Source organism: Cyprinus carpio, chromosome B1 (genome assembly GCF_018340385.1).
Source record: "Cyprinus carpio isolate SPL01 chromosome B1, ASM1834038v1, whole genome shotgun sequence".
NCBI classification, from domain to species: Eukaryota; Metazoa; Chordata; class Actinopteri; order Cypriniformes; family Cyprinidae; genus Cyprinus; species Cyprinus carpio.
The window spans coordinates 2684951-2705504 of NC_056597.1; the positions used below are offsets into that span (position 1 = coordinate 2684951).

Sequence of the window (20554 nt, forward strand, 5' to 3'; positions counted from 1 at the left end):
ATATGTATGTAAGCATGAAAATACATAGCTGCCTTTATATTTTTGAAAGGAGGTCCCTTGTATCATCATATTTGAGGGAATTTTAAAAAGTCTTGGTATAGAATATTAGGCCCATGTATGATCAATGGCATGCAGTCATATTTAGGTTGGTCAGTAGGTTGAGAGTAAAACATATTTGGTTTTTCAAGAAATTGAAAACTTTAGTTAAGACCATCATTCATAATTTTGTTGAATATTTTATATTTATCAGCCATTTGGCCCAGAACCCCTTTATGTGTGACTGCCATTTGAAGTGGTTAGCTGACTACCTGCAAGACAACCCGATTGAGACCAGCGGAGCTCGATGCACCAGTCCCCGCCGGCTAGCTAACAAACGCATTGGCCAGATCAAGAGCAAAAAGTTCCGCTGTTCAGGTACATACAGCCATGAAAATCTGTAGTTCATAATATGCGTAATTTTGAGTAAATTGCCAGACTTGCTTACAGATGCTGACGCCACCTCTTCCTGTCTGTTCCTGACCATGGACTTTAGTGTCAGTGAGAATGTGTGTGTGTGCGGTCAGGAGTGTAAACATCTTAGTCAGCTTTCACTTACACAGACATATACACAGTTCTGAGGGTCTCAGCATGAGTTATCTTCTTCTGTCTTAGCAGATTATAAATCAGAATGCAAATGTGTGTGTATGTGTGTGTGTGGTGGGGGATATTATTAGTTTACTGTCTGTCAGTTGAGTATTGATCACTGTGGGGTTATAAATGAGAAGGATTCTCTGATCAATATTCATATTCATTTATTGATCTACATACACAGCTTTCCTCTCAGCTCTCTGTGTATCTCTCTTTGTTTAGCTAAAGAGCAATATTTTATACCAGGTATGTTCAGCTACTAAACATTTTGTCTGTGTGTGTACTACACAAAAGCATTTGGACTACTACACTAATGCACGCAAATGACATGCACATTATTTTGCAGATAGATTTTTGCTGTATTTGCATAGAAGAGCAAAGCATAATGATGCTGTGTTCTTGAGTAGCATGTGGGTCAATGACAATACTCATAATCTAATCACAATTGAATAATTTATTTAAAAATTCAAAATTTTGCAAAAATACAGTAAAACAGTAATATTGTCCAAAATCTTTTTTTACTAAAACACAAAACAAACTGTCCCTCTGAACACCTCCAACCAGATTTTGTTTATAATTTTGTAAAAGTCATTTGCTCATGTTAATGTATCCTTACTGAATAAAAGCTGAATATTTATTTATTTATTTATTTATTTATTTACTTACTTACTTACTCTCACTCTCCCTTACTGGACCCAAACTTTTAAATGATAGTTTATATAATTTAATATAATATAAGTTGTGTACATATGTAATTAAATGTATGCTTTTCCTAAAAATGATTCTTAGGCTTTTTCAAAACCATAAAACAATATGAATACTATATAGTTATAAGAACTGGGCATGTGCTTTAAAACAAAAATACAAATACAGTTGTTGGTTTTTTCCATTAAGTTGCTAGAAAACAAGCACACGATGGCGCTTCAGTCTAATGTTAATTTGTTGTCAAACCTTCACCAGCCTGATCAGTGTCACTCTTGCTGTGGGCATGCTCACAAATAGCACACAGTGGCATGGATCTAAGACACAGGTTTTCCAGTGTTCGCAGGTATTAGGGTTTGACTGTTTGAGTGTATTACATATTCTCTCTCTTCCTTTCATGACACACACTCAGGGATTCATCATATCAATAAGTGTAAGTAACTGACACAAGACCAGTAAGACGTCACCCAACAAGCCCTTCCCCCCTCAACCCCAACCAATCACAGACCAGGAACCCAAATATATGTGAAAATGTGCTCAGAGGTTTATGAAGCACACAGTGTGAACTGAACCTGTACGTGTGTGTTTGACTGTGCATATAACTGCTGGTTCATGTTTATTTACTGTACAACAGCTGCAATATTCCTGCCACACTCTTCTGTTTCTCTCTTCTCTTTTCTCCCCCTGCATCTCTCCTCTCTCTGTCATGCTCTCCACTAGTTTATCACAGCTAAACAAATTGCTGTCTCATTCTTTAGCTCTCAGTTTTTTGTTTCTCTTTCTCTCTTTCTCTTTCTGTATCTTGTGGAGGAAATTCAGCGGGGTTTTCCTTTGTGCTTGATCTAACCATGTGGTTGCAGACTCGGACTAATACATGGTTCTGTCAAGCACCATGGAAGGTCTTGCAGCATCTACAGCATGGCAAGCAACAACAATCAACCTTTGTATGTGTGTGTGTGTGTGTGTGTGTGTGTGTGTGTGTGTGTGTGTGTGTGTGTGTGTGTGTGTGTGTGTGTGTGTAAATGTTTTTGTCTTTGTTTGCATGAATGTGCAGTTAAGAATATGTGCATCGTTTTTTCCCACTTATATGCGTGTGTCTGTGTGTGCATACACAACACTCCAAAGTCATGGCTAGTATGTTAGCATGGCTTTATGTGTTGTTAAGGATGATAATACCATAATTGCCATGGTGATAACTGAGTTTCCTCTGGTCTAGCAATTAACTTTTAATGTCCTCCTTCCTAGTGACCCTCTACTTTTACCACTCTACCTTTCCACCCAAACTTACTCCTCTCCTTCTCTTTCTATCCTCTATTTCTCTCATACACACTTTATTTGTGATTGTGTGGTGTGTAATGGTGCTGTTTGTGTGTGTGTGGTTATGTGTATAGGTGTGGAAGACTACCGATCAAAACTAGGTGGGGATTGCTTCGCTGACCTGGCGTGCCCAGAGAAGTGTCGCTGTGAAGGAACCACAGTGGACTGCTCTGGACAAAAGCTCACAAAGATCCCAGACCACATACCTCAGTATACAGCAGAACTGTGAGTGTCTCTCATTTAAGGTTTAGTTCAGCCAAAAATAAAAAAGTATGTCTCCATTTACTCACTAAACATTGTCTACTCATTCCAAATCACTGAAAGTCCATTTCAACAAAACTTTGACGTTTCAAAAAGTTCATATAGATTAAATTCTGAATAGTGCACAACCATGCTATACATTATTGCTTATAAACATATAAACACATACAGATTAATTCATCAACATATGATTTATTGTGTTTTGTGTGTTTCATTTGTTTTCCATGCAGCCGCTTGAACAATAATGAATTTACAGTGCTGGAGGCTACAGGAATCTTTAAGAAGCTTCCTCAGCTGCGCAAAATGTAAGTCTCTTTCTGTGTCTTTGTCATCTGTCATTATACAGTTTAAGGCTGGAATACACTACACGACTTTTAAAAACTGAACAGATCTTAAAATACTGAGCATCATACAGTTACCGAATTTGTAACAGTCACAAAAGAAAAACTGGCCATCGTACACTAAATGTCTAAGGATCACACACCAGACTTAAAAGTCATTTCGATCACAACAAACCCACGCAGAAACATGCGTCTTGTTGTTAGGAGATGTGTGACAAATGAAAACAATACACATCAAAAAATTGGCTCAAAATATCTAACATGTTTGATATCCTCTGACTGGATGGAATCATAGTCTGAAGCTTAAAAACAGAGTCTGTGACCATCATACACTATGTGATTATATATGAAGAAATCTGTTAACTCAAATCTGCAGACTGGCTCTGACTTTCAGCAACTAGCATCAACTTCTCCAGACTGTAAATCAGCAGAAAATTGGGGCAAAAATTGTGTAGCGTATTCTAGCCTTTATGCCACCATCATCAGAGCATTTAAAGTACCATGCCAACTTCCTTTGTTTTGCAGTAATCTTAGTAACAATAAGATCACAGATATTGAGGAGGGCACATTTGAGGGGGCCAGTGGAGTGAATGAACTCATACTGACGAGCAATCGCTTAGAGAGTGTCCACTACAGCATGCTGAAAGGCCTCAGTGGCCTCCGCACACTGTGAGTATCACATGCTTGCACACTTGACTGAATGACTCAATTGATCTTCAGGACAATGCATCCAGATGCTGTCAAAAAATAATATCTAGGTATGATTTTATTCTCAGGTGTGGGCACATTGGTCTGTGTGTTCCAAACCAAATTTGCAGCTTCTGGCTGTTTTAAATGATTATGTGTGTGTGTTTGTCTTGTGCAGGATGTTGAGGAGTAACAAGATAACCTGTGTCAATAATGGTAGTTTTACTGGTCTGAGCTCTGTGAGATTGCTCTCCCTCTATGATAACCTGATCACCTCCATGTCCCCGGGAGCCTTTGACACACTACATTCCCTCTCAACACTGTGAGTATCAAACCACAGTATCAACAAACTGTTTTGTTTTGTTTCAGTAAAGCTGTCCCAAAACTGAGTTAGCTGCATTGCTACCTAAATAGAGTAGGTGACTGTGTTCTGAAGGAACATCCTCATCATAATGACTTGTTCACACCAAGAATGATAACTATAATGAAAACTATAACAATAACAATGCACAATAACACTGTTTTTTGTAAGCACACACAGTAGTTATGTTGTCTGCTGTTAAAGTTGGGTGGATTCTTATTGGTTGTCAATGTTTTATTGTTCATCAGCAGGAAAAAAGAAGCCAGTCAGTGAAGTCATTCCTCTGTTTCGTTATTGTTATAGGTGTTGTGTGGACTTCCTTATTCTAAACAGAAGTTGCATGATACTAAAACCTAATAATTATCATTATAGTTGAAGTCCTTCATGTGGACAGGCCTTTAAAGTAATAGTTCACCCAAAATTGAAAGTTTTATCATTTACTCACCCTCATGTCATTCCAAACCTGTATAAGTTTCTTTCTTAGGTTGAATGCAGTAGAAGATATTTTGAAGAATTTTGAAGAACAGACAGTTGTGGTCCCCATTGACTTCCATAGCAGGGAAAGAAATACTACCACCAACTGTTTGATTACCACTATTCTTAAAAATATCTTCTTTTATGATCAACATAAGAAAAAAAACTACAGCTTTGAAACTACATGAGGGAGAGTAAAGGATGACAAAGTTTTATCTTATATGTGTGGTTGTGTATAGGATGAAAAATTTTTGATTTGATTAATTATCATTTTATACAGAAAACTTGACTTAATACAGTTTCACATTAGCAAATTGATAAGCTAATTCCATGATACCCTATATTATTATGAAATTACAAGAAAAAACACATACTAGGATAAAGCAGTGAACTTAAAAACAGGTCAAATTGTTACATATTTAACAAAATCTGAGTTTATTTATAATAAACATTTCTCTCGCCTGGTCTGCCATCTGATTTAGTAAAGTTGCCTGCCTTTCAAGATGGTAGTGTGCCTACGCAGGCAGCTATTAAGGTTTTGTAACAAAGATTTTGTTTGTGAGCTTCTGGAATGTTTTACTAAATATTTGCTACATATTTTTTCCTTATGCGATCCCACAGGAACTTGCTGGCCAATCCGTTTATCTGTAACTGTCATCTGGCCTGGCTAGGGGAATGGCTCCGTAAGAAACGGATTGTCACGGGCAACCCCCGCTGTCAGAGCCCATACTTTCTTAAGGAGATCCCTATTCAAGATGTGGCCATTCAAGACTTTGCCTGTGAAGACGGTACGGCTATGAGTGTGTGTGTGTGTGTGTGTGGTGGGGGGTGGGGGGGTGTTTAGCGCATGTGCATGTGTGTTAGAAGATCTTGTTTCTAGCTTCTAATAATGCTTTGATAAGATCTGTTACGCTTACTTGAGCACAGTGTTATCTTTCCTTCACACAAATTCAGGCAAGCTTACGAAAACAATCACTTTAGCATATCGAAAAGCTCATTTCAAATTTCATTATTCTCGGCTTCTGATAAATGAGAACATTAACATGATGATTAATTTTCTCTTTGTGTGTATGTAGGTAATGATGAGAATAGCTGTTCACCCCTGGCTCGATGTCCTGCTGAGTGTTCGTGTTTGGATACGGTGGTTCGCTGTAGTAATAAGGGACTTAAGGTTTTACCTAAAGGCATTCCTAAAGACGTTACAGAACTGTGAGTGTACACAAACACACTACGGCCACAAACCTCACAGCAATTTCATAATAAATGGCCATTTTCAAAAATCCCCTTATCTAATCCAGGCACACCTTTTTTGTAAACCCAGCTGTCTCCACCAACATATTTAACGTCTGAAATAATACATGGCTGCTATATATACGTCTTTGAAGTTTCTCCCATTACAGTGTTGCTAATGTGCTATTTCCTCTGTGTTTGAGTAATAACTTGTTTGTCTTTTTCTGATAGCTATCTCGATGGCAACCAGTTCACGCAAGTCCCTCTGGAACTATCCAATTATAAACACCTCACTCTCATGTAGGTACAGCCCTCTCTGGAGTCACCCAATCACAAATACTTCACAGTTATCAGGGCCCTGCCCCTTTAAAACCAGCCAATCATAGCAGACCTGCACTCTTTTAAATGGATAGAGTTAGCCTGTACATATGGTGTTTGATCCATTTTCTCATCGAGCCAATGCCAGAAAATCCAAATGTTTGTAGCTGTATTTTGAGGGTTTATTTTGGCTTTTCCCCTTATTTCCTGCACTATGAAAACATATTCCATCTCCACCAAGCATACCAAATGAATAAAGTACTAATTAACAATGATCATTATACAGCACACACACAAAAATGCAAATTTGTCAATTAAATATGATTGATGGCTCATTTTTTCAGTCTACATTACTGTTAAGTAATTATTTTATAATAAGGGAGACATACAAAATGTGAGGAGCGGGGATCCCCAGGACCAGGATTAAGAACCCCTTGTTTTTAAGTAATTAATAAGACTGTCAATGGTTTCTGTAGGTATTATTTTCATGAATGCAAATTTCCACAAAAGTTCATTCAAGTGAAGCAATGTATCTAAGATGTTGAATGCTGCTGTATGTTGTATTATGACTTCAAGTCTAACGCATTACTATTGTACATGCTTTGTGTTTGCTGTTTGCAGTTTTAAAGGTCACTGCATACTGCATTGAAGTTCAGCCGTCTTAGTGTCTTTAACACAGAAGTTTGCATGTGCATCGTCTTATGCCATGCATTAAACCATGTAAAGTGTCATATGTAATTCCTTGCAATAATTCCTTGGGATAATTAGGTTTAAATATACCACAAAAGAAAAGCATTATGAAAAAATCCTACATACAGTATAAAGAATCTTTTGCTTTTTAATGCTGTACAACTTTGTGTTATTGCCATTTACCCTAAATGTTGGCTTTAAGTGTTTTTTTTTCTTCTTCTTGTGGCTCATAACACTCTGCCTTTGTTTGTGTGTGCGTGCGTGTGTGTGTGTGTTTTCTTGCAGCGATTTGAGTAATAACCAGATCAGCACATTGTCCAACCACAGCTTCAGTAACATGTCCGAGCTGCTCACCCTGTGAGTGTCAACATGATCTATGGCTTCGGTTTGTGTGTCTGTGTGTTTTTTGTGCAAACACTAGTGTGGTTGTTTATGTCTGTAGCTGTGCATTGTGTGTGTGTGTGTGTGTGTGTGTGTGTGTGTGTGTGTTCGTGTTTGTGTGTGTGTGTGTGTGTGTGTGTGTGTGTGTGTGTGTGTGTGTGTGTGTGTGTGTGTGTTTATGTGCATGTTTCTGTGGTTTATGAGGACACAAATTTGTATAATAACATTGGTATTACAACATGAAGGTGATTTATGAGGACACTTTCAGTGTCCTCATAATTCAAAAGGCTTATAAATCATACAGAATGAGATTTTTTGAAAATCGAAAAAAGTTTCCAGTGAGTGGTAGGTTTAGGTGTAGGAATAGAAAATATGGTTTGTACAGTATAAAAACCATTATTCCTATGGAGAGTCCCCATAAACCATAAAATGTGTGTGTGTGTGTGTGTGTGTGTGCGTATGTTTGTGTGTGTGTGTGTGTGTGTGTGTGTGTGTGTGTGTGTGTGTGTGTGTGTGTGTGTGTGTGTGTGTGTGAATTTTAACAGTGTTGTTTTTCTTGAAATTATGTGTGCACTAAAGTGTATATGCAGTATGTGTAAATACAGGGGTGACTTTTTTTGCTACATCATTTAAGACATATATTTGAGATAATAATTAGATTATCTTGTTGACTTTATGTCAGTAATTTATTTTGAAAGTTTTGTTTGCTTTTAGTTTTTATGTCTTGATGCTTCTATGCAAATATGTTTTTGCAAGTATTGTAATATCTTTCGTTTCATTCCAGAATTTTAAGCTACAACAGACTGAGGTGTATTCCTATAAAAGCTTTCGATGGCCTCAAGTCTCTCCGCCTGTTGTGAGTACCTCACTGATATGTGTGTGTGTGTATGTGTGTGTGTTTGCTATTAGACTTTGATTTATGTGTTTTGGACTTTCTTGGATGGCTTCATTTCTCTCTTCTCTCTGCAGGTCTCTCCATGGTAATGATATTGCTGTGATCCCAGATGGAGCTTTCAAAGATCTGTCCTCGCTCTCCCACCTGTAAGTACCTCAGAATGAACACACACACAAGCACTTATGAGTGCACCAAATAGGTTTTGACAGCTGGATGTACTTTGGTTCTTTCTTTTACTCTCACACAAACACACTGAGACACTTTCTTTGTCTGAGCTTGGGGTTCTGCAGCCACAGATTGCATGAGTTCTCGGTCTCCTACAATGACCTTTTTTTTTTATAAATCCCATGGATCCATTTCACAAGTGTAATTATGACTGACAGCTGAGTAAAACAAATCTACATATTACCGTACACATGAGATTGTCAAGAAAACAATATCATAATGTTCATTGTTTATATATACTGTAGCTATTTATTAAACCGAAATCAAAGTCACATCCAGCGTGTGGGTTTAATTTATTTTTCTTTTTGTTCATTGCTTCAAATAATGCTAATTATAATAATTTTCTTATTTTCTCTTTATTTTTTCATGCATCCGTGTTTCATCAGTTTAAAGTATTTAAGTACTTTGAATTTATTGACATTTTGCCGTATAAACAATATAGCAAAATATTTAACAATACACAATAGACACTTAACAACTACAAACGTCCCCACAATATACAGTATATTGTCACACTGCCTGGTAAAAAGCCTATTTTGTCAACTGTTTAATTCAGTTCTGAGGGCTCTAAAAACCCTTTAAAAGACCATTTTGTGTTTCATATGAAGTTAATATTGATACAAACGTGACCAAAAGTAGTGATGTTCAAGTGTGTGAGAAACATAATTAGACTATTCTTTTCCAAGAGTTTGATGCACTGAGACTGATTTGCGTACTGGCGAACGTGATAGGCAGGCATTACCGCACTGACAGGGCAATCAGCCAATCAGAGCAGCATGGAGGAACTACCCCCCATTAAACTCATGCTCTATTAGAACTCAACGATCTGACACATGGCAGCTCCCTTTGAAACTTCATCCGCTAATGTCACTGTTGGATGGTGTTACTTTAGAAAAATGAGCCAAAACACACACTATTTAATATCACTTTCATTTTATTTTCGCATCACTGATTAATTTATCATCCAATTTTTTGGAGAAGATGTGTAATGTGTGTGTTTCCTGCAGGGCTTTGGGAGCAAACCCTCTGTACTGTGATTGTCACATGCAGTGGCTTTCTGACTGGGTAAAGAGCGGCTACAAGGAGCCTGGAATTGCACGGTGTACCGGTCCTGGAGAGATGACTGACAAACTACTACTGACTACACCCTCCAAGAAATTCACATGCACAGGTAAACCCACCCGGGCACTTTAGACACACTCGTCCAGTCACAGAGAGGGCATTAGTACTAACTCTAACACTAGCTTACATGCTCAGATATTAATATTGTAAGTAATGTGATTCGATTGGTACATTTGTAGAGGTGCCGGGGACTTGTGGTTTTCCTGTCCCAGGTAAGAAAGTCAATAAGAGCCCAATCTGAGCTCCTAAACCCAACCCCCTGTATCTGCCACCCAACCTTTCCTCAGGATGAAAGTGACTTGTGTTAGTTGTAAGCCAATTTTGTGATGCTTTACCTGTTCAATCCTATGTGTGTTTGTAAGTCTTTGCTTGTATATTTGTTATATTTCTTTTTGTGTGTATAACATGCTGTGTAATTTCTTCTTTTCCTCTGCATTTTGCATAGGTGCGGTGGATGTGAACATTTTGGCAAAATGTAACCCTTGTTTATCCAACCCTTGCAAAAATGACGGAACCTGCAGTAACCATCCTGTCGATTTTTACAGATGCACCTGTCCATATGGTTTTAAGGTACAGTACAAACACACCTAACCACAAACAAGAACATCTCATTAGCAGTCGTGTTAAGGTATTAAACGCCATACCCACAAATTATTTTACACCATTTGTGCCCAATTGGTACATGATGGGATTGTGTGGTTTGTTTGAGGAAAGGAGCGCTAATACTTTTGAAGACAGCAGACTTTTCATATGACAGGCAGATAAAATAGCAAATACATAAAAACTGATAGAAGGGGGAATGGAGTCATATCCAAATTATCTTCCAAAAATTCAGAAATATAGTTTCATCTTGCTCTCTGATTATATACAATAATTTTCTAAACCTGGAATGCCCTGAAATATCTGTATGCATGTAAATGTTCACTCATCTGTATAAAGTAACATATGTACGTGGGGATAAGCAAGTATGGAAGATTGATGTGGAGATGTGGATTTGTAATACAACCTGCTTGTTCATATAGGGCCATGACTGCGAGGAACCGATTCATGCATGCATCAGTAACCCCTGTCAGAATGGAGGCACCTGTCATCTGAAGGACGGAGAGGAGAACACTCACTGGTGAGAAAGACCTTGATCGAAATTCGAAACCTTTTGAAATGTATATGAGACCAATAAAGAAATCATGTATTCAGGCCATGTTGAATGTGGCTTTCATTTAGTATATTAACTAAATGCTCAGATGTGTGTGCACGTGTGTGTGTGTGTCCCTGTTGCTCCAGTAATGAATATACTTTATGGACAGAGTGTGTCTAATCTATCTTAATCAGACTGAAGTGTCTGAAACTGATCTGAGCTCACTCATGCACTTAATCAGCCAATCAAGGGCCTTTCTGTGGACACACACACAGCGAAGATGTGTGTGTGTGTGTGTGTGTGTGTGTGTGTGTGTGTGTGTGTGTGTGTGTGTGTGTGTGTGTGTGTGTGTGTGTGTGTGTGTGTATGTGGTGGGGTAAGCTCAGGTTCAGCTGCAGTCATATACTGATCAATGCTAATGAATCCTTTGTGTTGGTGAATAAGAAGAGTTTCATTTGAGAACTTCTGCTATACATGTTGATTAGGTACTGTAATATAATACACCCACAGACATACAAGCACAGTGCATAAAATAATTTATTCTATCCCAGTTTAATGCACAGAGACAACCATAAGTAAGTCATTCAGAGGGTAATTTCCCAAAGAGTGAAAACACTACAGCTCTGTAGCGCTATCAAAATATTCACTCAACCTTGGGTTCAAACAATGGTGTGAATTTGGAACCTGGTAATGTACTTATAAATGCATTATCATAAATCATAAATGTAAATGAATCGCTAATACTAAATTTGAATTTAAACAAGCATAGTTGAATGCTGGACTGTGTAGGGTTTAAATCTTCACTCACGCACACACATGAAACTTGAGTGCACTAATGTAAGTAAGTAGTCGGACATACTGTATGTGTATAGCACTGAATGCTCAAACAAACACATACTGTATGTAATGCTTACACACACCAATATGACATGCTAACTGATACATCTAATGTTATTCACACAGACTTACACTACTGTTTAAATGTTTGGGGTCAGAACGATTTAAATTTTTTTTTAAAGATATTTGTTATGCCCTACCAAGGCTACATTTATTTTAAAAAAAATACAGCAAAAACAATAATAATGTGATAAAATACTATTATTACAATGTTATTTTAAAAAAATAATTTTTTTTATCAAAATTAATATTTTTTTTTTTATTTATTTTTTTTAAAATGTAAATTTCCAGGAGTTCCTCCAGTGTTCAGTGTCACATGTTGCTTCAGAAATCACTCTAACATGCTGATTTGGTTCTTAACAACAATTTTATCAATGTTGAAAACAGTTGTGCTGCTTATATGTTTGTGGAAACTATGATATGATAATATGATGCTCCTTTTCAGGATTCTTTGATGAATATAGTGTTCAAAAGAACAGCATTTATATAGAATATTTTGGTTTTTGACCAGTTTAATGCATCCTTGCTAAATAAAGGTAGTAACTTCTTTCACAGGAAAGTTTTACTGACCCCAAAACAAAAAAAGAGATGATGTGATAATAAGCACCAATACCAACAACTTTGTGAAGAAATAGTGAAAAAAAAGCTGAAACATATGTAAGCAATGTAATATCTAGAACATTGAACTGATAGAGACATGTAGACATTACATAGAAATAGAGAATTATAGACAGTTATAGAATAACAATACTGCTCATAGAGTTTGCCAGATTGAAATAAACATTTATAATTAAAAAGTCTTACACAGCCATTATGTGTGTATGTTCAGGTGTGTGTGTCCAGATGGATTTGAAGGCGACGAATGTGAGATAAATATTGATGACTGTGAAGACAATGACTGTGAGAATAACTCAACGTGTGTGGATGGTATCAACAACTACACCTGTCTCTGCTCACCTGAATACACAGGTAACACACACAAACACAAGGAAAGTCGCATGCTAAATGCTCTGTGTTCTCTGTGCTTTGTGTATAACTGTCTGATGCTAACATGCTAATGTGCTGCTTGAGCTAACATGCTAACATGTCAAACACATCCTCTGTATTTCTTTGTTTTTCTGTCTTTCTCTTGCTACTTGTTTCTCTTTTTCTACTAGCTGCTAATAATAATGAGGTGGAGAAAGGTTAGTTCACTCTCTTTCAGTTCATCCTCCCATTGTCTGTCTCTATCCTTTGCTATTTCTGGCTAGTGCATCCTCTGTGCCGGTGAAAGTATGAAACGCACACACACTCATCGATGTTTCTCTGGGTGGTCCACTGTCAATAGAGATGTATTGTATTGTTGTTCCTCAGAGTATTGGTTTTTTGTCATCTTCCCCACTGTAAGATGATTAATCAGATACTACCCTATACATGCAAACACACTCCTGCTGGTTTAATGGGATGTGACTCTTGTTTTCTTACAGAAAACCCTCCTACTCTTTCTGTCTGTTTATAATGTATGTGTGTGTGTGTGTGTGTGTGTGTACAGGGGAGCTGTGTGAAGATAAGCTGGATTTCTGTGCTTCAGAGCTAAACCTGTGTCAGCACGACTCGAAATGTATTCTAACCACTAAAGGATTCATGTAAGTCACTGACATCCCCACTACCTGTATTATAAAGTTAGCCTCAAACTATGAATCCACTTTCTTTACTGACCATCTGAAACTTATGGACAAGACTGTCTGGTTTTCTGTCTAATACTGTACATGCACAGGTTTTTATCCATCCATCTGAAAACAAAGCTGGGTTTAAAAGTTGCTGGCCTGCTTTTGGCATTAGATTAACAATGTTTATAGCATCAAAAATTTAAAGAAAAAATTCTGAACCACTTAATAGAATTATGATTAAGATAAAAAGACTAAAATGTTGAACTTTGAGAAATATTTAAAAATAGTTAGAAACATTTAGAAATTATGGCTGTTTTCATCAGTGATTATAATAAGAAATGATTCTTCAGCACCAAATCAGCATATTAGAATGATTTCTGAAGGATCATGTGACTATGAAGACTGGTGCAATAGCTGCTGAAAATTACATTTTAAAACAGAAATATTTTTAATATATTTAATATTTTGTATTTTTAGTATGTTTGATCAAATAAATGTAACCTGGTTCATCAAAAGAGAATTATTTTAAAAACAACACAAAATAATAAGAAATGGAGCAATTCCGAGAGGGTCCTTGCACCGCGGTGCTCGGGCCCTAATTATAGCTGACCCCAAACCTTTGAACAGTAGTATATTTGTATAATTTACTGTATATTATGGCTCTGTGAGACCAGACGTGACAATATCTCAGCATACTTATCAGACTTCAGTGCATTTGTACTGTACTAACTCTTATATGAAAATGTCTTTAAACGGGACATTTAAATCCTTCCCTATAAAATTGCCCTTCTGCAGTCACTCAAGTCTCTCTGTTGGATTCAAACCCTGTTTGGATTCAGTTTCATCACTCTCTCCCCTCCAGATGTCCCCTTCTCTCTCTCATCTCGACTTTTATTTCACTCTGCTCTCCACCAGACCAAAACAATCGTTGTGTTAGAAACCATCAGACGTGTACAGTATGTGTGTGTTTCCTTCTCTGTTGATATGTGTGAGAAGCAGACCACATACTGTAAGTTCATTTGTGTGTTTTTATGCCCATTGGTGCAGATGTTAACACAACACTAGAGCTGTATGGAATGCAGCTGGAGTCTCTGAGGTTCTGCTCTGTGTTTGTGTTCTGATATTCCATTACAGCTCATGCGTTGCGTTTACTATAAAAATGAGTTGGAGGGGGGTGTTTTAAAGAAGATATGGTGCGATACGATGGGATGATGAATGTGTTTATGTAGCGCTTTATAGTATATTTAAATTAATAAAAAAGAACTTACATTTCAGTGGTTTAAGTAACTAAAACTTTTGTTATTAGAGAAGTATATATATATATATATATGGTTTTTACATTGTCTTTGTACTATTTATAATATAATATTTTTTTTTTTTACAATAAATATTGTTAAAAAAATTATGCTGTACAACCCAAAGGCAAAAGTGATATGAAGTAACCTCCCAAAAAGAAACAACAAAAGAACAAACTGTTCTTAAAAGTTGCGGAGAGAGAGAAAAATGTTCTCTTCATGTTAAAATATGGAATGCATAATGAAAGTCAAATTATGCAAACTTAAACTTTATTCCTTTTTTTTTTTTTTTTACACTTTTTAAATTATTTTTTCTGTCGACCCGACTTGCACATTCTTTGGGTCCCCTGGGGGTCCCTGTACCCCAGTATGAAATTATGATTAATGTCTGTGACTTAAATAGCTATTAGCTGTTGTAAAATGTTTCAATATGAAAAGCATCAGTAGAGAGAGAATGAGAACTGTGCTTGTCAAGCTATGTCATGGAATCTTCCTGATATTTATCAGTGTTAAAGATGACGATGTGAGTTGTAAATGTTAAATGTGATGATTTTGTGTGTGTGTGTGTGTGTGTGTGTGTGTGTGTGTGTGTGTGTGTGTGTGTGTGTGTGTGTGTGTGTGTGTGTGTGTGTGCAGGTGCGAGTGTACTCCAGGTTATACCGGGGAACACTGTGAGGTGGATTTTGATGATTGTGAAGATAACAAGTGTAAAAATGGGGCTCAGTGTACCGATGCTGTGAATGGCTACACGTGTGTGTGTCCAGAAGGGTACAGGTGAGCAGAAATACAAAAACATATTACATTCATCAGTAAAAGATCATTGGAGTTTAACATGTGAAATACGTATCTCACTGTGTGTGTGTGTGCAGTGGGTTGTTCTGTGAGTTCTCCCCTCCAATGGTCCTGCCAAGAACAAGTCCGTGTGACCACTATGACTGTGCCAATGGTGCACAGTGTGTTGTCAAGGACACGGATCCTGTGTGTCAGTGTCTCCATGGTTATGAAGGCGTGCACTGTGAGAAGCTGGTCAGCGTCAACTTCATCAACAGAGAATCGTTCTTGCAGATCCCCTCCAACCTCATTACAGAACAGGCCAATATATCACTACAGGTACATCACTAGAGTAAGAGTGAGATCAAGCTAATTCTTCATCAGTTATGCATTTAAGCATACTCATGTGTTTTGTATGCATGTCCTAGATTGCTACAGATGAGGATAATGGAGTGCTGCTGTATAAAGGCGATAATGAACACATTGCGGTGGAGCTCTACAGAGGTCGACTGAGAGTCAGTTATGACTCCGGATTCTACCCCCCTTCTGCCATCTACAGGTGCACACACGCTTATACTGGTGTCATTTTACAACACTGTTACAGCACTTAAAGCACTTACAGGCTTATCCAGTCACAATTTAGTTGAAACTATCCATTTTACAATAAGCTATATCTAAATCAGGACATAACATCGTTTTCTTTGCTTTTTTTCAATAAAGTTAATTATATTTACAGACTTTATATACCCACACTAACGTTTAAAAGTTTAGTTAAATATTTATAAAAGATAAATGAATTATTTTATTCAGCAAGGATTCAATTAATAAAAAGTAATAGACATATGTAATGTTACAATATTAAATGCTGTTCTTTTGAAAATATATATATTTTTTCTAATATATTGTAAAATATATTTATATATTTTAAATATATATATTAAAACACTTTTTTTAACTTATAGTAATAATTCACTAATAATAATATTTCACTTACTTTTTTATATATATAAAATAAATGCATCCTTGGTGAGCATAACCCAAACCTTTGTAGTAGTAACTTGCACATTTACATATTATTGTATTTACATACAGTTACTGTATGTATGATGGTTTAATTTCAAAGCCATTTAAATAATAATTTATTTACCAAGTGGTAATTACATTTTAATGTAATATAAGGTCCAATTCCCAATAACTATGACTTTTGGCTCAATAAACTCTAGATTTGCTGCTTATTAATAGTTACTAAGGCAGTTGTTAAGTATTGGGTAGATTAGGGATGTAGAATATGGTCATGTAGAATATGTGCTTTATAAGTACTAATAAACAGCCAATATGTTAGTAATAGGCATGATAATAAGCAACTAGTTAATAGTGAGATTTGGTCCCTATACTTAAATGTTACCTTATACTAAAATGTTACCTTTTAATTTTACTTTATATATTTTAATGTGGGAGCAAGAATGGAACATTAAGCTGAACTTTATCTTTGGTTAGTGTTGTTTTGATGTTTCACAGAAATTTTAGATGAAAAATAATTGGCAAAGGGTTGGGGTTAGCGTCATAGACCTCCTATAAAAAGCTTGTTTTTCTATAGTAATGATGAAAATCCTTGCCTTTATTCCTTTGATGTCTAATCAGTTTAAAGCCTTTCTCTTGTTTATGACGGTCAATAGCTGAACTAAAACACTGTCTGCAGGTATTATCCTCACTGTTCACTTCTGCTCTCTCTCTAGTGTTGAGACTATAAATGATGGTAGTTTTCATGTAGTGGAGCTGGTGGCAAAGGATCAGTCTCTGTCTCTCTCCATTGATGGAGGTAGCCCTAAATCCATCAACACTGCCAGCAGCCCCAGCCCAGTACCCAGCCCTGCTCCACTTTATCTCGGTGGTATGTCAAACACACTTGCCAATTTAAAAAATGGTTGTGTATAATGTCAATATAATAAACCACTATCTCTTCAGGAATTCCTCAGCAGTCTGGACTGGCCTCGTTGCGTTCCTCCGGGAGAAATGGCTCGAGTTTCCACGGCTGTATCCGAAACCTCTACATTAACGACCAGCTCCAGGACCTCACGCAGTTCCTGCTGCAGGAGGGGGTGCTGCCCGGCTGCCAGCCCTGCCAGCGGAGGGTGTGCGCGCATGGCCAGTGCCATGCTACTGGACAGTCCTCCTTCAGCTGTGAGTGTGAGGCAGGATGGACCGGCCCACTTTGTGACCAGCAGATCAACAACCCATGTGATGGGAACAAGTAAGAGACTAAAAAGTGCACACATTGGTTTCATGATATAAGAATGATCACCTAATAAAAGCATTTTTTATATGTGTGTCTGTCTCTCAGGTGTATCCACGGCTCCTGTGTGCCCATAAACTCATACTCGTACAGCTGTCGCTGTCATCCAGGCTTTGCAGGTGTATTATGCGATGAAGAGGAACAGTTGAGTCCCTGTCAGTACATAGCATGTAAACATGGGCGCTGTCGTGTGTCTGGGCTGGGAAAGGCCTACTGTGAGTGCAACAGCGGCTACACAGGGCCAAGCTGCGACAGAGGTATGGCGGGGTGCTTCCACCCTTTATATAAAACCTACACATACACATGCATTTTTGCAGAATACATATCATTGCCATTTCCAAGTGAAATGTCCACTAATTAACACTGGAAGGGAGTTATTTTCTTCAATACAGACAAGACTAATAAATAAATAAATTCAAACCAAATCTCTAAATGTTCCATGAATATTTAAATCAACCAACGGAAATGTTACCTAGGGATGCACAGTATATTAGTACCATACTTTTTTTCCATTGTTCCATTGGATATTTAACTGCTCATTTCCTCGATTTTTATTTTTAGATTAACTTGCCGTAATTTAATAACATTTTTTAATGTCATCTTTAGCCAAATTTCAGATGCATGCACAGTTTCATTTAGTACATTTTGATGTTGTGATGCTTAAATTCGGGTTTTAGTTTTTAGTGTTTTATTTTTAATTTATATGGACAACATAGTGTAGAATTTAAATACTGGTGATTTATTGGTTATGGGATATAACATTATTATTGGCTGATAATAATGTATAATTGTAGGTGATGTCATATCCAGAATTGTAATATCTGTACCATAAACCCTAAATATACTCCTACCTTAATTTAAATTGTATTTTTAAATCAAAATCAAGCTCAGAAAATAATATATTAAACGCCCACTTACAAGGCATTTAAGCTACATTCTCTCATTTGTGCTTGCATGTGTCAAAAATGTCTTTAAAGCAGGTGTTTTCATTCTAAACGTCTGTGTGGCTTGCTGTTGATGTTAAAGTGCTAACCCTGTAAGAAGCTAATCTTGCGCTATTATTATTGCTATTTTACTAACACTCATTTTTAACCTTCCTGTAACCTTCGCTGCTACTGAAAGCGGTATGGACCCCACTCAGGTCCGCCAGGTGAGGGATGCATGTTGTGTGTGTGTGTCTGTGTTTATCCTTAAGGAATAGTTCACCCAATAATGAAAAATTGCTGACAATGTACTCACCCTCAGGCCATCCAAGATCTTCATTGGAACAGATTTGTAGACATTTAGCATTATTGCTCACCAATGGATCCTCTGCAGTGAATGGGTGCCATCACAATGAGAGTCCAAACAGCTGATAAAAACTTCACAATAATTCACAAGTGATCCACACATCATAAATCTATATATTAACATCTTGTGAGGTCAAAAGCTGCATGTTTTTAATAAACAAATCCATCATTAAAATGTTTTAAACTTTGAGCCGTTGCTTGCTTCCAGGTAAAATGAGTCCCCATCTATAATATTGCTTTCTTCAGTGAAAAAGTCATCTTGTCTAAATAAAGAGAGAAATATGGACAGATTGAGTTCTGTTTACAAGTGAAACCAGTAAACAGGTTTATTTTGATGTGAGATAAAGAAAGATTTTTTCCACTGAGTTAATGTTATTATGGATTTATTATGGACTCCATTATAAAAGGTTTAAAGTTATAATGCCCTGATGAATTTGTTTCTTACAAACATGCAGCTTTTTGCTTCACAACAAGATAACTGATGTACTGGGTTTATGTCAATAACTTGTGGGTGATTGTGATGTTTTTATCAGCTGTTTGACCTGACGGCACCCATTCACTCCATATGATCTATTGGTGAGCAATTGATGTAATGCTAAATTTCTCCAAATATGTTTCCATGAAGAAACGAACTCATCTACATGTTGGTTACCTGAGGGTGAGTAAACTTTAAACAAATGATCATTTTTGGGTGAACTATTCCTATAATTGTCTTCCCTCCTTTAATCACTAATAAAACTCTGCAGCCTCCTCCACTCCTTTTTTTCTGCTTTCACTCTTTGTATTTTCTTAGGAGTCACATTTCAATTTCACAGTAAAAATATAATGGAAAAAGATCATGATCGATATGCTAAATGCAACATGCTATATATACAACATACTGCAGTGCTCTATATAGTGATTTTTTGTCCTCTTGGTAGAGATGGCGTGTCGGGGGGAACGGGTCCGAGATCACTATCAGACACAGCAGGGCTACGCAGCGTGCCAAAGCACAGAGAAGGTCTCCCGTTTAGAGTGTCGGGGCAGCTGCGGGGACGGGACCTCCTGCTGCGCCCCCCTCCGCAGCAAACGCAGGAAATACACCTTCCAATGCACAGACGGATCCTCTTTTGTACAGGAGGTGGAAAAGGTTGTCAAGTGTGGCTGCACAAAATGTCCATCCTAAAAACGAAAAAGAAGAAATACATCCTCACACCCCCCTCCTTTTGAAGTCCCCTGTTTTGTTTTACCTTTTTTGTCAGTGTTGGACTAATGTTTTTTCCTTCAAAGGAGATAATGGATTACTGTAAGATAAAGAACAAACCTATTTTTTATTATGAAGCGGAGAAAAAAAGACAAAAAATAGTAAGATAAAGAACAGACATATTTTAGATTTTAGAATTTTCATTTCTGATTACTTTTTTTCCTTGGCAAAATCACCTCAGACCAGAATGGAGAGCAAACACACCCTGTTGACACATTTCACTTTTTTGTGTCTTTGTGCCATTCTTTTATGTGGTTTTCTGGACTGCCGTAACTCATTTCACCTGGACTTTGGATGAAGGTGAGATATAGTATCATTATGGAGACTACGAGCGGATTCGCTGATAGTGGA

The 20554-nt window shown here is 37.1% G+C and overlaps 1 protein-coding gene across 10 annotated transcripts in view; it reads left to right on the plus strand.

The window, feature by feature from the left end:
- The window catches only part of LOC109054879 (slit homolog 2 protein-like), a 73604-nt gene extending 53305 nt beyond the window's left edge, over positions 1-20299 (plus strand). For 3 of the 10 annotated variants that reach the window (XM_042716227.1, XM_042716228.1, XM_042716236.1), the window contains 25 exons: positions 251-414; positions 850-873; positions 2721-2871; positions 3138-3212; positions 3774-3917; positions 4114-4257; positions 5392-5558; positions 5847-5979; positions 6232-6300; positions 7294-7365; positions 8174-8245; positions 8359-8430; positions 9517-9680; positions 10077-10201; positions 10654-10751; positions 12493-12632; positions 12821-12847; positions 13195-13288; positions 15244-15381; positions 15477-15717; positions 15807-15937; positions 17115-17269; positions 17344-17629; positions 17720-17928; positions 19881-20299. In XM_042716227.1, the coding sequence (XP_042572161.1) occupies positions 251-414; positions 850-873; positions 2721-2871; positions 3138-3212; positions 3774-3917; positions 4114-4257; positions 5392-5558; positions 5847-5979; positions 6232-6300; positions 7294-7365; positions 8174-8245; positions 8359-8430; positions 9517-9680; positions 10077-10201; positions 10654-10751; positions 12493-12632; positions 12821-12847; positions 13195-13288; positions 15244-15381; positions 15477-15717; positions 15807-15937; positions 17115-17269; positions 17344-17629; positions 17720-17928; positions 19881-20125 (3340 nt within the window). In that variant the 3' untranslated portion in view covers positions 20126-20299. Of the gene's footprint in view, positions 1-250; positions 415-849; positions 874-2720; positions 2872-3137; positions 3213-3773; positions 3918-4113; positions 4258-5391; positions 5559-5846; positions 5980-6231; positions 6301-7293; positions 7366-8173; positions 8246-8358; positions 8431-9516; positions 9681-10076; positions 10202-10653; positions 10752-12492; positions 12633-12820; positions 12848-13194; positions 13289-15243; positions 15382-15476; positions 15718-15806; positions 15938-17114; positions 17270-17343; positions 17630-17719; positions 17929-18779; positions 18822-19880 lie in introns of all 10 variants that reach the window. The other 7 variants (XM_042716230.1, XM_042716232.1, XM_042716229.1 and 4 more) reach the window with 4 other exon arrangements.
- The last annotated feature ends 255 nt before the right edge of the window (positions 20300-20554 follow it).